At 37.2% G+C, this 21,711-nt stretch overlaps 1 protein-coding gene across 6 annotated transcripts in view; it reads left to right on the top strand.

The window, feature by feature from the left end:
• The window catches only part of WASF1 (WASP family member 1), a 72,831-nt gene that overhangs the window by 50,015 nt on the left and 1,105 nt on the right, over nucleotides 1–21,711 (top strand). For 3 of the 6 annotated variants that reach the window (XM_062187655.1, XM_062187653.1, XM_062187656.1), the window contains exons 2-9: nucleotides 1,803–1,963; nucleotides 8,279–8,413; nucleotides 12,847–13,000; nucleotides 13,976–14,093; nucleotides 15,628–15,800; nucleotides 17,260–17,439; nucleotides 18,533–19,161; nucleotides 20,174–20,327. In XM_062187655.1, coding sequence (XP_062043639.1) covers nucleotides 1,831–1,963; nucleotides 8,279–8,413; nucleotides 12,847–13,000; nucleotides 13,976–14,093; nucleotides 15,628–15,800; nucleotides 17,260–17,439; nucleotides 18,533–19,161; nucleotides 20,174–20,327 — 1,676 coding nt within the window. In that variant the 5' untranslated portion in view covers nucleotides 1,803–1,830. Of the gene's footprint in view, nucleotides 1–1,802; nucleotides 1,964–8,278; nucleotides 8,414–12,846; nucleotides 13,001–13,975; nucleotides 14,094–15,627; nucleotides 15,801–17,259; nucleotides 17,440–18,532; nucleotides 19,162–20,173; nucleotides 20,978–21,711 lie in introns of those variants that run through there. The other 3 variants (XM_062187657.1, XM_062187659.1, XM_062187658.1) reach the window with 3 other exon arrangements.

The raw sequence follows: 21,711 nt of genomic DNA, 5'->3' as shown, positions 1-21,711 counted from the left end.
CTGGGAAGCAGCAAGAGATGGCTCAAGTACTTGGGTCCCTCCTAGCCATAGGAGACCCAGAATGTGTTGCAGGCTCCTTGTGCTGGCCTGGCATAGCCCTGTCTACTGCAGGCATTTGGGGACTGAACTAATAAATGGGAGGTTTGCCGGCGCCGTGGCTCAACAGGCTAATCCTCCGCCTTGCGGTGCTGGCACACCGGGTTCTAGTCCCGGTCGGGGCGCCAGATTCTGTCCCGGTTGCCCCTCTTCCAGGCCAGCTCTCTGCTATGACCCGGGAGTGCAGTGGAGGATGGCCCAAGTGCTTGGGCCCTGCACCCCATGGGAGACCAGGAGAAGCACCTGGCTCCTGCCTTCGGATCAGTGCGGTGCGCCGGCCGCAGCGCGCCAGCCGCAGCAGCCATTGGAAGGTGAACCAACTGCAAAGGAAGACCTTTCTCTCTGTCTCTCTCTCTCACTGTCCACTCTGCCTGTCAAAAATATAAATTAAAAAAAATAAATAAATAAATGGGAGGTCTCCGTCTCTTTCTCTCTTTGTCTCCCTGCCTTTCAAATCAATATAAATAACCATTTAATTATAAAAGAAAGAAATTTAAATGTTTTTTTCTGAAAAAATTAACTGGGTTAAAATTTACAGGGAAATTAATAATTAAACATCTGTTTTGGAGTGGTGGTTGCGGTATTGGAGGATACCTGCATCTTACAGTAGAATACTTGGAATTGAATCTTGCCTTGGCTTCCAGTCTAGTTTGCCGCTAATATGCATCCTGGGAGGTGTAGGTGTGTGCATCCGATGCACACACCTCATGTACTTGGGCCCCTGGCATCCACAAGGGAGACCTGGATGGAGTTCCTGATTCCCGGCTTTGGCCTAGTCCAGCCCCAGCTGTTGGCTGGAATTTGAGAAGTGAAGCAGTGGATGAAAGATTCCTATGCATTCATAATCTCCCCCCCCCCACCCCACATTGCTCTACCTTTCAAATAAATGAAAGTTGAAAGTAAACTTTGAGGCATTTATTTAGTAGATTGGTTACATATCTGGGATCTCTCAAACAGTGGCAGTTACAAAATTCCCCCAGTCAGCTGCTTTCTATTAATCCACTTGTGTTGGATTTGATTTTTATTTTCAGTGTTACCATTTTTTCAACTACCCATTTTGTAAAATTTCATGTGGGTTTAGCACTGGGAGGCAAGCAGACAACACACCTACAAACTCTGCTATCTGTAAGTTAAATGAATAAGAGATGAACGTGACTAGTCACTAGGGGACTATGAAAAAAAGTGATTGGTCACTGGTACTATAATGTGCATCTCTTACTAACATAGTGATTTGTGGCCTAGAGTGCTAACTTTGAAGCTTGTATTTATGTAGTTACATATGTGGTAAGAGAAATTTAGCCATGTTGTTGGAGGACTAACGTTATTTAACTAAATTCTGATAGCTGACATCTGTGTATATAAGAAGCACTTAAAGTAAGGACAGCCTGTAATTTAAAGAAGGTTAAACTTTTTGATCAGTTGTTAAGATTTGGTAGGTTTTAGAGAGAAATGTAAGTATTATACTACCCTCCCAGCTTCTTTAGTTCCCATAGAGGCCTCCTTTAGAGGACCTCCTTGAGAGGACCTCCCACCCTTCCTGGAATACAACCAGCCCCTAGATACAGTAAATTACAATAGTTTTAGAATAATAATAGTGAGAGTTGTGAATTCACCATGTAGCAACTAACATTGAAGGTAAGTTTGCGTGTGTGTGTGTGTACTGGTTGAAATTGAATAATATTAATTCATTTTTTTATTTCATACAGGTGAACTGGTACAGAGGTTGATCTCAAGATGCCTCTAGTGAAAAGAAACATTGATCCTAGGCACTTGTGCCACACAGCACTGCCTAGAGGCATTAAGAATGAACTGGAATGTGTAACCAATATTTCCTTGGCAAATATAATTAGACAACTAAGTAGTCTAAGTAAGTATTTTTATATAATTAAAAAACTACTTGCAAGCCAAAATGTCCTGTTTTAATCTGCTTAAGAAGATGTGCTTGTAACTTATTCTGGAGAGATATTTGGTGAGATAAATACAAAACTATCCTGAAATATATTGGCATTTTTAACTAAAATTAATGAATTTTAAAATCATTTCTTTTCTTATAGATTCCTTCTAGGCAAGAAATAAGGTCAGAAATTTTAGGAACAGAATCACATGGTACATGAAAATTATTAAGATTGTTTTGGAAATCTATGAAAGGTTGTATCAGAATTGTTCTTTTGCTTGGTTGTTATTTCTGTTCACTGTTTCAGAGGCTTCAGCTACTTCTGTTTTAGGACACTGGTTCATCTCTTATTAGCTTAGGAAAAATATTTTTATATTATCAAAAGATCTAGAGTGGAAGATCATCACTAGTTAGAGGATTAGGCTTGTCAGAGGAGTTTTCTGAGGGGTAGGATATTAGGATATGATTTGCATATGATATGAAAACAGCAAATGAACTTGACCTCTGTCAGAACAAAACAAAAAATAAAAGCAAATGGACTGGATAGCTAGGGGAGAAGCAGTATGTTCTCATTATGAAATTATAGAACTGAACTGTTTGGTTAAGGAATAAACAAATTATTTCTCATATTCTAAATTTAATGTTAAGAAATTTTTAAATAAATTCAGCATATCTATTGAATTGAAGGATTAGCTTTTTAATAAGATACCTCAATTTCATTTTAAATATAAAACAAAGTGTTCTTGGCCTAGCTATATCCTCCAAGTCGTCCTTAATCAGCCATACCTACCCACATAGATTCTCCTGATAGGCAGGCTTACCTCTTCTTTTTTTTTTTTTAACTTTTGTCTTTCCTTTTTTGTAGTTGAGTACAGGCATTCTTTAGTATCATCAGGGGATTGGTTCTAGGACCCCACAGATACCATAATCCTCAGATGCTCAAGTCTTTTAATACAATGTAGCATTTGCATATATAATCTGCATACATCCTCTCATAAACCTTAAATCATCTCTAGATTATGTATACCATGTATAATGTAAATATTCTGTAAATAATTGTTTTACTATATTATTTAGTCAGTGATAACAAGGGGGAAACAAAACTTATTTGTGTTCAGTACAGATGCAGTTTTTTTCCCTGACATTTTCTTTTTTTTTTTTTTTACAGATCAATTTAGTATATATTAAGTAAAGATTTCAACAGTTTGCATCCACACAGAAACATAAAGTGTAAAATACTGTTTGAGTACTAGTTATAGCATTAATTCACATTGAACAACACATTAAGGACAGAGATCCCACACGAGGAGTAAGTGCACAGTGACTCCTGTTGTTGACTTAACAAATTGACACTCTTGTTCATGGCGTCAGTAATCTCCCTAGGCTCTTGTCATGAGTTGCCAAGGCTATGGAAGCCTTTTGAGTTCGCCAACTCTGATCTTATTTAGACAAGGTCATAGTCAAAGTGGAAGTTCTCTCCTCCCTTCAGAGAAAGGTACCTCCTTTGATGGCCTGTTCTTTCCACTGGGATCTCACTCCCAGAGATCTTTCATTTAGGTTTTTTGTTTTTTGTTTGTTGTTGTTGTTGTTGTTTTGCCAGAGTGTCTTGGCTTTCCACGCCTAAAATACTCCCATGGGCTCTTCAGCCAGATCCGAATGCCTTAAGGGCTGATTCTGAGGCCAGAGTGCTGTTTAGGACATCTGCCCTGGCCTGAAGCGCCAGAGTCCCATATGGGCTCTGGTTCTAGTCCCTGCTGCTTTTCTTCCACTCCAACTCTCTGCTGAGGCCTGGGAAAGCAGTGGAAGATGGCCCAAGTGCTTGGGCCCTGCACCCACATGGGAGACCAGGAAGAAGCACCTGGCTCCTGGCTTTGGATAGGTGCGGCCATTTGCAGCAATTTGGAGAGTGAACCAACGGAAGGGAGACTTTTCTCTCTGTCTCTCCCTCTCACTGTCTATAACTCTACCTCTCAAATAAGTAAATAAAAATCATTTTAAAAAATAGCTGGAAGAATAAATAAAAGGCTACTATTTGAATTTAAGTATATTCCTTGGTTTTTTTTTCATGCAACTTATTAGCAGTTCATTATTAACATTACATTATTTACTTTTTCTTCCTTAGGAAAGCCAAAATCTACTGTACTTTTGAGATTAGTGGAAAAAAAAGTCTTTAGAATTCCCAGATACTGTATTGACATAGGATTAAACATATTGTGATTTGGCACTGATTGAATCTAATGTAACATGATTTTATATGAAATTTATGCTTTGCGTGTACATCGGCATGTTGATGTTAAAATACATGTAAAGAGCACAGAAGTGACATTGCATCATTGGATAAAACATTTCTAACACACAAAAAGTGAATATTGAATCTAATACAGTACAAGTATCTTGTTTTAGGTACATACCCAGTATAGAATATAGAACTAAAATATAATTAAGTGTGCTAATTGGCAGTACTAACCCATTTCTTCGTAACCTAAAGATGAAAATTGTACTTCAAATCAGATATTGTTCATATAAGCAACATCTGTCAACTAGCGTGTGGTTAAATAGTAGCCAAACTCTAAAAATTTAAATATATTGTAAAATATAACTAAATTAGATTTTTGGATACTACATATTTGAAATCAGAGACCATATAGGCATTTTTCTAAGCAGTTTGCAGAAATTTAAGAACAAAGAGAAGACTTAGGAGATATTATAGCAAGGTGTATGAGTCAGTTCACTTCCCTGAAATTATCTTCTGGCAGCTTTTCCACTTGACATAGTTGAGAACCAGGAATGAAATTTAAAATGCCTCTAGATAGCCAGAATAAGTAAGGCTATGTGCTAAATACTATGCACAAAAAATATCCAATTGATCCCTTTCTCAGAGCCTATTTATGTTAACTCTGGCAGTTCAGATTTGATAAGATTCCCAAACATTTATGCCTGAGAGGATTAAAAGAGGAGGTGTAAGGGAGATAACACAAGGAGACATCACTAAGGCCTACCAAAAGAGCCCGGTTAGAGCAAAGGAAAGAGTCTAAGGGAAGAAGCCACTAGAGAGGCCATTTAATTTAAAAGCAAATATTCTTACATGTTTCTAGGCTATTTTCTTGCATAAGGCAGTAATCTACTTAATTAATTCATGGTAAGAAAAGGTTAAATTCTGTTTAATTTTGTAGTCCATGTAAGAAGGTGTGTGTGTGTGTGGGGGGGTATATTTAGTGTATATTTAGTCCAGGGTTTAAGATACCCATATTGGTGCCAGTGTTGTGACCTAGCCGGTAAAGCTGCCCCCTTGCCACATCGGTGTCCCCTATGGATGCTGGTTCAAGTTCTGTCTGCTCCACTTCTTATCCAGCTCTCTGATAATGGCCTGGGAAAGCAGTGGAAGATGACACCCACTTGGGAGACCCAGATGAACCTCTTGGCTTTAGTCTTAACAACATTGATACTCTGATTGCCTAAGGGATAACATGTGCCAGGACTTTTCTCGTGTTTAATACAGGCAGTTCATGCTGCCAAGATGAGCTGATAGAACCTACTTACTGTACTCAAACATTGATAACTCGATGGATTGATACTAGATAAAAGGGGTGGAGGACAGACCGGATTGGTAAGACAAATTGGAAAGATAATGGATAGATAACATTGAATATTTTGTTTTGTGATAAAGCTACAGAGGTTGTGCCCACAGAGCAGATTGTATTTAGTTGAAGAATCTCAAATATGAATTCAGAAAACATTCTCTATAGTGTAAGCAGTTATACAATTAAACTAATGAGTTTTAGTGCTGGCATTGTGGCACAGTGGGTTACTCAGATGTTGGAGTGCCAATTTGAGTACTGGCTACTCTGCTTCTGATCTAGCTTCCTATTAATGTGACTGGGAAGGCGGTGGAAGATGGCCCAAGTGCTCAGACCCCTCCACTGATGTGTTCTTGGCTTCTTGCTTTGGCCTGGCCAAGACCTGGCATTTGCAGCCATTTGAGTATTGAACCAAAGATAGAAGATTCTCTCTCACTCTGCCTTTCAAATGAATTAATTTAAAAAATAAGATAATGACTTTTAGATTACGGGAACTGATAAAGATGAATCATAAGGTAAAATCCCTAAAGGAGGCTTGGGAAATGAAATGTGAATTGAATTAGGCCTTAAAGGAACAAAAGATTCTAAAAAGATGGAGAAGAATGGGGTAGGAAAGCATTTTAAAAAAATTACTTATTTGAAAGGCAGAGAGTTGCAGAGAGAGGGAAAGATTGATCTTCTATCTGCTGGTTCACTCCCCAAATAGCCACATGGGCCAGGGCTGGGACAGGCAGAAGTCAGGAGAGGAAGTGGAACAGCTGGGACTCACTGGCACCCATTTGGGATGCTGTCATTATATGCAGCGGTGTTACCTGGCCCCCAGAAAGGCATTTCAGCATGCATGAAGAGCTGTGTAAATGAGTAGAAGCAAAAATCAATATGTATATGCAAGGGAGATTAAAGAGACGTATGATTAGGGGCTGGCACCGTGGCTCACTTGGTTAATCCTCTGCCTGAAGTGCTGGCATCCCATATGGGCATTGGTTCTAGTCTTGGTTGCTCCTCTTCCGGTCCAGCTCTCTGCTGTGGCCCAGGAAGGCAGTGGAGGATGGCCCAAGTGCTTGGGCTCCTGCGCCCGCATGGGAGACCTAGGGGAAGCACCTGGCACCTGGCTTCGGATCGGCATAGCTCCAACCGTGGCGGCCATTTGAGGGGTGAACCAACGGAAGTAAGACCTTTCTCTCTGTCTCTCTCTCACAGTCTAACTCTGTCAAATAAATTTAAAAAAAGAGAGAGAGAGATGGATGATATTGGATAAGTGTGGTGAAGCCTGATTGCAGAGGACATGTTAGTTGAGAGGATTTAGATTTAACCTCTTAGGTAATAAGGTGACATTGTAGGTTCTTGATCATAGAAGTGGTATAATAAATGTAAGAATAGTTGAAATTTAGTTACATACACAGTTTCACATTGCAAAACTTCATTCTTATCTCAGGGAGAAAAGGGGTTAGATTTGGAAAGTAAAAAGGGAAATGAAAAGCAAAGTAATGCAATCTTAACGCTATCCACTAAAGTATTTTGCCATTTAAACTTGGGATCAGGGGAGATGTCATAGATTCTTTTAAAAATCGTAAACACATGTGGACCTGATCTCCAGAAAAATGAAAATGCTTTAAATCTGCTAATAATTTCAGGTTTACAGACTGAGTTCAGGTTCCCTGTGTTTATAACCCCTTTAAGGGATGAAATTGTTTCTTCCATCTCTGCTTAATATTTGCTGAATAAATGAATAACTTTATAGTTGCCTTTTCCTCCATTTGGGATGCTTCTCTCCCCTGCCAGAGCAGTATTGTGTCTCCAGCACTATCTCACACTGCAGTCAGGTGCTTCCATCTCTGTGCCCGGGCTCTTGCCACAGGTTACCAGGAGGAGCTGCCTGGTGGGTACCTACCCGCTATGTATCATGTATACTGCCAGGCCCTTGGCTGCCTTTTTTTCCTTTGCTTGTTATCTTCTTGTTGAGATAAATATTTTTGTTCCTGTTTTTCAAATGAAGAAATTGATACCACAGTTTCATGGAGTAACAGTTTGTACCTATTTATTAAATTGCTTATCATATTTGTTTGAATGTCTGTTTCTCCCTCTGTTCAAAATTCATCAGTGACAAGGGACCCTCTTCCTGTTACTTATAATTACTCTTTTCAGCAAGAGGAATTTACATGACTAGAGAAATACAGTGGTTTTGGATTTATGATAACTTTGTTATTTTAGAAATTATAGCAAGAGAGTATAAAATAGCTCACCAATTATCTGAATGTGTACTTGGGCATTCTAAAGTCATCTACTAGCTCTATGAAAAATCTTGCATTTTACCTTATGTCCTGAAATATAATTCTAGTATGGAGTCCATGTAGAAATGTTGATTTTTGCTTTAAGAAGTGTGTATTTGTATATACTTTTATTTACTTTATAATCTTCTCTGACTTTGTCAGATGGATAGTTATAAGACAAAGTGTTTCCATGTTAAATACAAGTAATCTAACGGGAAGTGAGAGGAAGATTGAAAAACCCAGTTCCCCAGGGTTTGTGGTTTTTTTTTCCCCCTTTCTGTCAAGGCTAGGTGACTTTGGGCTAGGGTTTAAAGATTAAAATAGTTACAAATAAATGCCAAATTCAGCAGGACAGTGCTTTTAATTGTTAAACTGTCCCATATTTGTCTCTGATCATGAATCACATCAGATTTTATGTTGTATGTTTTATTTTTGCTTAGGTAAGTATGCTGAAGATATATTTGGAGAATTGTTCAATGAAGCACATAGTTTTTCCTTCAGAGTTAACTCATTGCAAGAACGTGTGGACCGTTTATCTGTTAGTGTTACACAACTTGATCCTAAAGAAGAAGAATGTAAGTTTATTTGTATTATATTTTCTTCCACATTTATGTTTTAAGTTGCATGAAGTAAGCAATAAATTTAAGAACAGTATTACACATAAATTTGTTACAAATCTTTCCACTCATGACTTGTGATGTATGTGTTGTAATAAATCAGTGAATTATCTGTAAATGCCATCAGCATGACTCATGTGGCTTTTCATTTCTATTTTTTCATCTCTTTTTTTTTGTCCACTGAGTAACTCTTAAACTTTGGATTTTGATGTAAAGAGGACATTTTAATCAGATTTTCCTTGATTATCTTTTATTTTCTCCTTTATAATTTATTTGTATTCCTTTATCTCAGAAACAAAAAATATTTAAAAACTATCTGAAAGCCCTAGGTTTAATTCTGTAAGAATATAACTCCATTTAACACACTTTTGTGTGTGCATATTTCTGTCTGGTCTAATTATTTAATTGTATGTTACTTCCTACTTTAAATGAACATTTCAAAACTAGTCAGTATGTGGACCAGATAATAAATGAGGGCTGGTGCTGTGGCACAGAGGTTAAGCTGCTGCTCACAACACTGGCATCCCATATCATAGTGCAGCTTAAGTCCTGGCTGATCTGTTCCTCATCCAGCTCCCTGCTAATGCTTCTGGGAAAGCAGCCAAAGATGATCCAACGTCCTTGGGCCCCTGTCACCCACGTGGGAGACCTGGATGGAGTTTCTGGCTCCTGGCTTTGGCCTGGCCCACTCCTGGTTCTTGGGCCATTTGGGGAGTGAACCAGTGGGTGAAAGATCACTTTCTTTCAGTCTTTCCTTCTCTGTTGCTTTGCCTTTCAAATAAATAAACCTTTTCTTATAAGTTATTAAATTAGAGGTATCAAGTAAAAATGCCACCCTGCAAGCTAAAATAATGGTAGAAACTTTACTGGTAAAAGCACATTTCGTGGGATCAGCGCTGGGCAAAGTTAGAGAGAGCGAGATCTTCCATCTGCTGGTTCACACTCCAAATGGTTGCGACGATTGGAGCTGGACCAATCCGAAGCCAGGAGCCAGGAACTTCTTTTGGGTTTCCCATGTGGGTGCAGGGGCCCAAGCACTTGGGCCATCTTCCACTGCTTTCCATGGGTGCATTAGCTGGGAGCTGATCGAAAGTGGAGCAGCTGGGACTCAGACCAGAACCCTTATGGGATGCTAGCACCACAGGCGGCAGCTTTATCCACTACGCCAAGGCTCCAGTCCCATATCATTAAGTTGTAACAAATGTCTTAGCACTACCATTAAACTTAGAAGTGAAAATATAGATACCTGTAAATAACTTAAGGTATATATATTAGAAAGCAAATCAACTGCTGTAGTATCAAAATTGTACATACTCAAAATCTTCAAAAAGTTCATTGAAAGAATATATTATAAAAAAACCATGTACAGATTTGAAAGGTTTTTTTTTTTTTGTACTAAAATAAAATCTTTTAATTCTACTTTTCCATAAATTTTTTGTACCCTGGTACATCCCTTAAAATTTTGTGGAGCATAGGAAAAAATTCACAATCTAAAGACTGAACTACTTAAGTATATATTTTTGGAGGGAAGTTGCTAAAGGATTTCTAGTTGTTTAATCCAGATTTTTTTAAATTAAGTTGGAATTCATACAAAATAACATTATGAATCCAGTACTATAGTTGGATATAGTATCAGTATTTTTAAAATTACAATTAGGTAGTAACAGCAATATAATTTAGAATACATGTAAAAGTTTTAAACAAAGACTTGTACAATTGTGTTAATTCAGTTGTTTATGTTGTGCTAACTTACTTTGTTATATAATACCATTTAAATGTATCAGATGTTAATGTGGCAAATGGAAGGGGTTTGTTATTGTGGTCTGTTAAACAGTAAAACAAATGGTAAATGAGAGGAGTTGAAGATAAAAAAAGCACATCATACTTATTACTTTACACATCCTTTATATTCTTGATCAAGAAAGTTGGGGAGATTATACTCTAGGTTCTTAGGATTAATCAGTGGAATGGAGGACTGGCAAGAACTGATCCATTTTGATTACAGAAAACACAGGCCATTTCTGATAGGAGCCTGAGAACTATGTGATATTGTGGCAAGGGATTAACCTCAAAGGCAGACAGATCTGAGTTTTCTGTTCTGATTTTCCTGCTTATTAATCATTTTACCGTAGGGCAGTTGTATGTTTCTTAGCCTTGCTTTTTTATATTTAAAAAATGGAATAATAATTCTGATTCACTGAATTGTGAAGATTAAGTAAAGTGAAAATTAGTGAAAGCATTTAGTATATTGAGTCTTTAGATTTCTTCCATAGCACTTTTTAGTGCCAGTGGAGAAAATGAGTTTGCCCCTTCTCTGTATTTTAATCTGGTGTTTATAAGTGTACTTAACTACCGGTTATGTAGTCCATTAGCAATGAAATTGCTGGAAGTGTAGTTGTGTTGGGTCCGTTGCAGAGCCTGTCTCAATGCTCCACATGTGCCGTGGATCCAGATACTCATATTGAGTGAATTTTACTTGGAGAATGATAGAAATACTATTTTATTGAGAAGAATAATCTAAGAATTGTTATGATTGTTCGGTACTGGCATTGCTATAGTATAAAGGATTTAAGGGCCACCTTAAATAGAAAAGAAATTATGTACTTTTTTAATATCAAGAAATCACTCTGAAGATTGCAGTATTTTGGTACATTTCTTTTTTTTTTTTTTTAAGATTTATTTATTTATTTGAAAGTCAGAGTTACACAGAGAGAGGAGAGGCAGAGAGAGAGAGGTCTTCTATCCGCCGGTTCACTCCCCAATTGGCCGCAACGGCCGGAGCTGCGCCGACCCAAAGCCAGGAGCCAGAAGCTTCCTCTGGGTCTACCATACGGGTGCAGGGGCTAAAGCACTTGGGCCATCTTCCACTGCTTTCCCAGGCCATAGCAGAGAGCTGGATCAGAAGTGGAGCAGCTGGGTCTCAAACCGGTGCCCATATGGGATGCCGGCACTTCAGGCCAGGGCGTTAACCTGCTACGCCACAGCGCCGGCCCCTGGTACATTTCTTACATTAACATGCTACACATTAAAAAGAAATCAAGTTATTTTTAGATTTATTTTAATGTATTTGAAAGGCAGAGTTATAGAGAAGGAGAGACTGACAGAGAACGTCCATCTGCTAGTTCACTCCCCAAATGGTCACAATGGCCAGGGCTGTGCCAGGCCAAAGCCAGGAACTGTAGTTTTTTCTGGGTCTCCCACATGGGTTCAGGAGCCCACTTTGGCCATCTTCTGCTGCTATCTCAGGCACATTAGTAGGTACCTGGTTTAAAAATGGAGCAGCCAGGTCTCGAACTGTGCCCATATAGATACTGGTATCGCAGGTGGTAGACCCATCACACCACAGCACCAGCCCCATGAGGTTATTCTCAAATCATCATACACATGCTGGGGCTGTGCTAGCTACTTGTGGTGCTGATGTGCAAGTCAGTCTTTAAGAGCTTGTAGTTATGTAGAAATTCTTACAGTGTAGATTAAAGATAAATGATGGAGAATACTGATACCCAGTACTTCAAATTGTTTTCCTTACAGTTTGTTTTACTGTGGCAGTACATGTATAGTGTTTATAGTATATATACATAGGAGTCAACAATGTTTAGCCCAAAATGCCACTGATAACCAAGTAATTTCTTCAGAGTTATTGTTGTGAGCTCACAAGAAGAAATAAACCGCCGGTGCCGCGGCTCAATAGGCTAATCCTCCGCTTTGCGGCACCAGCACACCGGGTTCTAGTCCCTGTCGGGGCACTGGATTCTGTCCCGGTTGCCCCTCTTCCAGGCCAGCTCTCTGCTTTGGCCTGGGAGTGCAGTGGAGGATAGCCCAAGTGCTTGGGCCTTGCACCCGCATGGGAGACCAGGAGAAGCACCTGGCTCCTGGCTTTGGATCAGCGTGGTGCACCGGCCGCGGCGGCCATTGGAGGGTGAACTAACAGCAAAAGGAAAACCTTTCTCTCTGTCTCTCTCTCTCACTGTCCACTCTGCCTGTCAAAAAAAAAAAAAAAAAAAAAAAAGAAGAAGAAGAAGAAGAAGGAATAAACCAAAATGGAGAAAAAGGTTACAGAGGAAAAGAAAAAGAGAATCTTAAGTTGGTCGGACCAAGGATGGCAGATAGAGAAAAGAAAAAAGATACACTTGTTGGGAAATGTATATACAGTTCATGTGTCGTAAGACCTTCTGTGCCTTAGAAATCAAAGTTTGAATTAAAACCCATCTGATTGTAAAAATTAGACACAGAATGATAAAGGTAAATGTCACAGTAGAGCATTTCAAATATGGCTTCTGATTTATCACAACCTCTTCAGCCAGTGACTTTTAAGCAAACACAGTATATTAATTTGCCCTTATATTAAGTCATTTTAGTAAAATCAAATCAATTCTCCATTTTTGTTTTAGTGTCTTTACAAGATATAACTATGAGAAAAGCTTTCCGAAGCTCTACCATTCAAGACCAGCAGCTCTTCGACCGCAAGACTTTGCCTATTCCCTTACAGGAGACGTACGATGTTTGCGAGCAGCCTCCACCTCTCAATATACTCACTCCTTACAGGTCAGTAGGTTAATAAATGAGAACATCTGTTTTTATCTCAGACTTCAGATTTAAATGCTAAATCCCCAAATACTGTTTATTTCATCAGGCCTCTGGCCAACACAGAGAGTTCTCCCTCCCCACTAACTTTCGGAAACCTTTGCTTTATTCACGAGATGAGTTTCCAAGGTTCTAGCATACAAAAGATAAGACCTATTCATGGAAGTTGTTTTGACAAGTATTGTTAAGAAAAGCCGCTAACAAATTTACTAACGTTAATGTAAAGAATCAAAGAGTTGTTACCCTTTTTATTTAATTTATAATCAAAGGAAAAATGAAGAGTTTAAAATGCCACCTTTTTACTTGTTCTGACTGCTTTTGATCTATTTGCATTAATGTTTTCCATAAAATGTAGTATATGTTTTAAAAATATCATTTAAATTAATTCAGCCTTTCTTTGGAATCCTTTTACATGATTTATTAAATGTATAGTTGAAGATGTACAAAACATATCCTGGTATTCAAATAGTTATGTGAAAGTGCAGGTCATTGACTAAGTTTTACTGTCAGAATGACTATTCAGTGCTATCATTTGGATTTAGTAAGAAATAAATAACAGTGTGCTGGCAAAAATTAAAAAATTTTTCTACTATAAGTGATGTTACTATCTTTTCAGACTTTTTACCTTTGGCAGAACTATTTGTAATTATTCTAATGTCCCAAAGGCATTTCAGAAAATTTGGTATGCAGAAGTTAGATATGAAATTTGCCCAACTGTATTTTAAATTATTAGTACCAACTCTGAAAAGCATCTGGTTAATTTCCATCCTGATCTCTGAGAAATTTTCTAGTACTATGATATTCTAATTTATTTTGGCAGTATTTTAATTCATTCTATGTTTTATTAATATGAGAGAAAAATTTTAGTAAAATTATTTCTATTCTGGTTGTTGCTCTGTGTCTTTTGTGTATTTTAATTGACATTTTGTGTTTCAGAGATGATGGTAAAGAAGGTTTGAAGTTTTATACCAATCCTTCATATTTCTTTGATTTATGGAAAGAAAAAATGTTGCAAGATACAGAGGATAAGAGAAAGGAAAAGAGAAAGCAAAAGGTATTATAAGAGATTCAAAAAAATTGAAGTCATTTTTGGTATATTTGTTTTATTGGGGCCATGTAATCAAATACTGGTCTTTGTAAGAACGTAGTCTAATGGTGAACAAATGAGCATTTAGATTATTATACCATTGGGTAAGTATCATAACAGAGGTATATATGGAGGATTTGGTTAGCACAATGTAGCATCTGCTCTAGCTGGCAGATGGCATTGGTAGATACTTCCAACAAAATTTACAGTGAACCTTGAAGAATAAATAGGAATTAAGTGAACCGGGGAAGAGAAGGGCACCTGGTAAGAAGAAACAGAGGAGTACTGTACACATACTGGTCAAGTACAGTGAGCTGATATTTTCTTGCTACAGAGCATATTCTAAATGTTTTCTGTATATTTTTGAGAGGTTATTTTATTCATCCTGAATTCATGTTGTCTACTGTATTGTCATTTTCTGTTTTCTAATAAAATTCAGTTGGATCTGTTTTATTTCATGTTAATGATAACTGAAAATAAAGGAGGGAGAAGTTGGCTTTAGGCAGAATTGTGAAGAAGGCAGAGTCTCTCTTCTCATAGCTATATTTCTCCCAGAGTTCTCTCTACTTTCCCCAGTTCCTGTAATGCTTTTATGTTATCTTCTGTGCTAGATGCTGTCCCCTGTATTGAAGCCAGCATTTGCAAACTGGTGACTGGCAAGCCGGCAGTGTTTTGTTTGTCAGACAGAGGGATTTTAAAATCTTTCGACTGGAATGCCTTTGGTGGACATGTCTATCTAGTTCACTGCCTGCTCTGTCTTACACCTGACTGGCTTCATTCATGTGTGATATCTGCTTGGCCCTTCTAGGGTATTCGAATTTGTTGTATCTTCTCTAGGCCTCTCTCTGCTTTCTACCTCAACTCGGATCAGTTTTTGTTCTGGTGTTTAAAGACTCTTTTCTGGTGACTGACTCAGTTACCATGGGTTAACTGGATAATTAGATTTTTTTTCCTAATGTGTTGGCTGGCTAATTGATCACTTCCCAGATAACAATAACCTTAGTAAATTCTCATGGTTTGACTGACCTTGTTCTAAATATAGAGTTGATTTAAAAGCCCTGACCACTGTGAGCCTACTGAAATCTGTCTTTGGGCAGGTCATTCTCATACATGGACCCTGGTTTTGTCATCATAGGAACAGGTGATTGGAGTTGATGATCTTCAGGGTTAGAAATAATGCCATTCATGAAATAGATTTCAAAGTAATAGATGTGGGAGCAAGGACTGAAAGATTTTTTTTTATCTCAAATTTTATTACCTTGGCATATTATTTTGTATCTGGTGCATCAGTTTGAATTAGGGGTTAGCAAATTGGGAGAAACTGGGATTACAACAAGCTAACTAAGACTTTGAATATGCAAGTAAACTGTGTGTTACTGTTATATTGTGATGACATTGTCTTTTTCAGTATTGATGTTAGAATTATATTTTGATTGTTGTAACAGCTTTTTTAAAAATTAGCACTTCAGCATTTGGCTTTGTTTCAATACATCTGTTATAGCAGAAAAATCTTGATCGTCCTCATGAACCAGAAAAAGTGCCAAGAGCACCTCATGACAGGCGGAGAGAATGGCAGAAGCTGGCCCAGGGTCCAGAGCTGGCTGAAGATGATGCTAATCTCTTACATAAGCATATTGAAGTTGCTAATGGCCCCGCCTCTCATTTTGAAACAAGGTTTCTTTTCTTTGTTTTTTAAAAATTAATGATAAAACATTGACTTTATTTGTAGTGTCTATACTTCTAAGTGATGGGTCCTTTATAGAGGTGATTTCAAAGCCCCAACCACTCTGACCCTATTAAATCTGACCTTAGACAGTCCTTGGGCAGGTCATTTTCATACCTGGACCTTCGTTTTTTCAACTGCAGAAAGAAGTGGTTGGAGGAGATGATTTTCGGGATTGCTTTAGCTTTCATATGAAGTCTCCTCAATATTTCACGCAGAGTAGAATAAAATTTCGTAATGGAGAAATTATGCCTGGAAAATTTTTTGAATTGATTTATAAGGAATGGAAGTTGAAAATTTATTCTGTTTTGTTCCTTTTTCTGTCCCCTAACTTCCTTTCTATGCCACAACTTCTACCTTAGATATATCAGGGCTTTTAAACAAAATTACTCATCATTGTTGCCAAAGTATAGAATAGGTCCTTTTCCTTGCCCGGTGGCCAGAGACCCTATCTCAGTAATATGCTATAATAGCAAACATGGTATACTGGTATCTGATTGTACAGAAATTTATTTGTGTATTGTATTATTTTTGAATGAAAAAGGACTTAAATATCTTGGCCTATTTTAGGAGAAATATATATCTGAGAGATAATATTTATCTATATTACTAAAAGAGACTGAGATAATTCATAATTTAAACATACAATAATCAGTAGACAAACATTTCTATCAAGCAATTAAGATGTTTATCTGACCCACTAGTATAAATGTAGTCATTTTTGACTTGCTCTTTGCACATTTGTAAATCCAGATATCCCCAGAATATGCTACTCAGTGAATATTTATAAACTTTCACATGCTCAAGGTATTTAAAATCTTCTTAAATCTGATTTGTTACTTTTGTTATATTACTCAGCCATTTTCTAAGTAACCTAGCACTTTTGAAAACACCAGAAAGACAAAAATGGTGTAGCTGGGCATCTCTGTGGTACCAGTGTTAGTGAGACCTTTATGTCTGGTACAAGACTTATGGAAGTCATTGAAGTTTAAAAGAACAGCAAAATATCCTGGTGGTAGAAAAACCACTGGTTTCATATTTTGCCTTGCCATTTCTGGCATCTGCTTGAGAAAAAAATGAAATTGAGGCATTTTCTTTGAACATGACTTGCTAAAAGTTATCTTCTTGTTTATAATTATGTAGCTAATGCTTTTTCATCCTTATGAGTTGAATTAGTGTGCTATTATAAGATAATAAAATAACTGATAGTCATCATAATAAAATTAGTGGGTAAATACTGTTGCTTTATGAGCAACATTCTTTATTTTAAAATTTGGATCAATCTAATAAAAAAATTTATTGAAAATAGTTAAGATATTGGCATTCAAATTCTAAAATTTAAATAACGCATGTAAAATTTTTTCTCCAATAGTTTAAGAAAAGTACACTGATACTGTGTATTTCTTTTAGACCTCAAACATATGTGGATCATATGGATGGATCTTACTCACTTTCTGCCTTGCCATTTAGTCAGATGAGTGAGCTTCTGACTAGAGCTGAGGAAAGGGTCTTAGTCAGACCACATGAACCACCTCCGCCTCCACCAATGCATGGAGCAGGAGATGCCAAACCCATACCCACCTGTATCAGGTATGTTGGGACAAGCATGATGACTTACTTTGGGAGTTGGTTACCTTCTCCTTAAAGGATCAGATAAGAAATATTTTAGGCCTTTTGGGCATACAGTTTCTTCACAGGTACTCAATTCTGATATCATTGCATATACAGTCCATAAGTATAGACTAAAAAATGAGTGTATCTGTGTTTCAATAAAACTGTATTTTCAGAAACAGGGAGTAGGTCACTTTGACCTATCGGGTTTAATTTGCCATCCTGTAATTAGAGCTGACACATTCTGCTTAGAAAATTTAGCTAGTAAGAATTTACTTTTAGATAAAAGTATGTTTTTATTGTAGCTTTATTATTAAGCATATCATGTGCAATGTATTAAAAAAAGTTTTAAATTAGTGTTTGGAATGTGGTAAATGTCTAAGAAATGGAAACCTAAGATGTGGTTATGAATGTTAAGGAAAACATTTTAAGAACTTCAGAGAGATAGGCATTGTCCATAATAATCTTTCAGGAAAGCTGTTTTGAAGTTTAATCTGGTCAGTTATCCAAATTTAAAAAAATTTAATAGAGAAATAGAGATCAGCCTTATAATTTTTAGTTAAAACAACCCTCTGTCACCGACTTGTTTGATATTTCATCCTCAGGAAGAAAGAGGGCTATAAATTTCCTTTTGTGGTTTTTAATTAGCCATCATTGATTTAACTGTAATGACACGATGAATGCTAATAGCTTCACTATAAATATAGCATTGTGTTGGCCACAAATACTGCTACAGATCATGCAGCGTGATAAATGTGGAGTCATTTCAGAGACTTTTATCAGAATGTAGAGTTGAGCATTTTATCAAAGTAAGCAGAAGATGCCTGTGTGGATATGAAAGTTGCCTGAGAGGATGAGCTCATTTAGAGAATTACAAACCAAAGCCCAACTCATAATTTTCTAGTTGATGAACCTCATTTCTTTTTAAATACTGTTGAAGAATTTGACATTTCTACAAGAACATGTTAGTATCTATTGCAGTATAGTTGCTGGTACTTATATTTTGTGTGATTAGGTTTTCTCTTTAGCCTTTGTGTTTTAATAACTTACTAAGATATCTTTATCATTTCAGTTCGGCTACAAGTTTGATAGAAAATCGCCCTCAGTCACCAGCTACAGGCAGAACACCTGTGTTTGTGAGCCCCACTCCCCCACCTCCTCCACCACCTCTTCCATCTGCCTTGTCAACTTCTTCATTAAGAGCTTCAATGACTTCAACTCCACCCCCTCCAGTACCTCCCCCGCCTCCACCTCCAACCACTGCTTTACAGGCTCCAGCAGTACCACCACCTCCAGCTCCTCTTCAGATTGCCCCCGGAGTTCTTCACCCAGCTCCTCCTCCAATCGCACCTCCTCTAGTACAGCCCTCTCCTCCAGTAGCTAGAGCTGCCCCCGTATGTGAGACTGTACCAGTGCATCCACTCCCACAAGGTGAAGTCCAGGGGCTGCCTCCACCCCCACCACCACCTCCTCTGCCTCCACCTGGCATTCGACCATCTTCACCTGTCACAGTTGCAGCTCTTGCTCATCCTCCCGCTGGGCTACATCCAACTCCATCTGCTGCCCCAGGTCCCCATGTTCCATTAATGCCTCCATCTCCTCCATCACAAGTTATACCTACTTCTGAGCCAAAGCGTCATCCATCAACCCTACCTGTAATCAGTGACGCCAGGAGTGTACTACTGGAAGCAATACGAAAAGGTAATTTTTTCTGGGCCATGAAAAGCATTACTATAGTAGCACTGGAAACTTTCTAAGTATTTAAGACAATAATGTATTCCTCATGCATAAAATTTGTGGTGATATGTTTTTGTTCTTTTATAAACCTAAGCTATGAATAATTTTTGTTTTAAATCATTTTTTAAAAAATCACATTAAATCATTTTATTTCTGTACTTAGTAGGGATTTTTAAATTGCTTATTCAGTTTATGAGAAAATTTAAAGTATCAAAACTCAAATATTATAGAAAATGTAACTAAAGACCCTTCATGTTATATTTAATCTGTATATTAACTCCTTGAAATGGTGTTTTCTTCAATATGAAGGCTGTTTCATTTGGGATATTAATGACACTTCCTCTACCAGAAGGCTCTAAAGGATTAAGATTCTTCCCTTAATTACAAAGGGAAGACTTCTCATATTCATTCATTTATTCAGGCAAGACTTCCTAAGCAACTAGATATATGCCAGGCACTAAGAGTATCATATAAATAATAGTGCCTTCCCCTCAAGTACCAGGGATAGTAAAACCACAGAAAATGAGAAGGGGCCTTCAGAAAGTTTATGAAAAATGCACATTATGAAAAAACTATGCATAGATATCAAAATTTTTTACTACAACAGATTATTGAAGTACCCTCATATTTTCAACAATATTTATTTGATAGTAGCAATGATAGTAGAAATGTATCACTTGGTTAACATTTTAGGGAGTGATAAGCAGGGAGATACAGTAGGCCAGAATGGATAAAAAAAACTATAGACACCCACTGGGATATCTGGTAAGTTCCACCAACTAATATCACAGATGAATAATGTAATGAAAGACTTAATGTTTCTCTCAACATGATTCTTTCAAATTTTCTCTTAATCTAGCATTTTATTCTTCTATTAATATCTCTTATTTGTAGTTGATTTCATTCCAGAAAGATAAATAATATGTAGTATTTAGTATTGCGATTTACAATGACTGGTTTGGATTTATCATATCAGGTATTCAGCTACGCAAAGTGGAAGAGCAGCGTGAACAGGAAGCTAAACATGAACGCATCGAAAACGATGTTGCCACCATCCTGTCTCGCCGTATTGCTGTGGAGTATAGCGATTCAGAAGATGACTCAGAATTTGATGAAGTAGATTGGCTGGAGTAAGAAAAATACATTGATAAATATTACAAAACTGAATGCAGATGTCCTTTGTGGTGCTTGTTCTTTGAAAATGTTTGGTCATTCTAGTGTTTTGCTTTCTTTTCCTTATAATAAATAATGCTTTTCCTCCATAATTTTTTATTTCTAAGAAAAGTATTAGCATACATTTCAAACTAAATGTTTTACAGTGACTTATCTTATTTTTGTTTCCCTGAAAAGACATAATTTGGTCAAATAAACCACTAAGTATTAAGCATGTACAGCTGTTGTTAGAGTAGCAGATTCAGTTTTTTGATATATCTTAATTGTGCACTTTGTGAATTTTAATTTAAAGAAAGCAGCTGAGATTGGAATCTTGAGGGCAGCTGTATCTATTAATGAGCCTTATTCCATTTCCTGATGTTTTAAAAGAAGAAACACTGCCTTGATTATAGGAATATACTCAGAAAGTATGTTTAGCTTGTAGTGTTGAATTCTTAAAGGAATGCTTGAATTTTTTTATTATTGTTTTATTGTTTTTAAATACTTGCCTTATTTGAATGTTTAGCAGTACCCCCTTCCCACTTATATATTGTGTGGTATGATTTTGCTTGCATATAGGAGTTTAAATTTTTTTCATGTGAAATACTATGACTTAAACATACATGTAACTTACATAACTGTTAAGAATAACAGTCTGATTTAATAAATGGTTCATTTTAAAGGTTCCTGGATGTTACTCTTTGAATAAGACTATTTTCTGATGGTTATCAACCATAAAGTAGGCTCCAAATACATATAGCTGAAAAATAAAAATTTACACAGCAACTTTAGTCAAATAATTTCCTCTTAATTGTACAAACTCATATTGTCTGCTGTGTAAAATAGCTTTTATGTCATTTTTTTCCTAAGGTCACAAAATCTGTATTTCTCAACTCCTCGTTGTCTTAAAAATTATGATGTCAACTTGCAAAAATAGTTTTTAGCACACTGCGACTTCAGTTTAACAACATTCTTGAAATTATGTTTTTCAGTGGTAAAATGAGTTCTTAATGTTTACACAGTCCAGATTCAGGTGTGGAGGGGAAGCACCATTAGTATCAGATGACTTAAAGGAGTAAATGAAGTGTGGATGAGTTGATTTTAATAGTGACTGCAACCTTCAACCTTGCCTGTATTTACCCCTTATACAATGCAACTTCTCATTCTTCGCAAGAGGTGGATTCTTTTCTCACCCCCTTGAATATGGGTATTCTTGAGAGACCCCACTTTGGCCAGTAACTGGCAGGCGGCATTATGCCAGTTCTTAGCCTCAGTCTCAAGAAGCCTTGCAAGCTTCGAGTCTCGCTCTGTCAGAATCCTGCCTCTGCCATGGGAATAAGTAGACCAGCCTGCTAAAGATCA

This window comes from Lepus europaeus, chromosome 3, assembly GCF_033115175.1.
Source record: "Lepus europaeus isolate LE1 chromosome 3, mLepTim1.pri, whole genome shotgun sequence".
Taxonomy (NCBI): Eukaryota; Metazoa; Chordata; class Mammalia; order Lagomorpha; family Leporidae; genus Lepus; species Lepus europaeus.
Note: the sequence above shows the minus strand (reverse complement) of the source record. Positions and strands in the feature narration are given on the sequence as shown.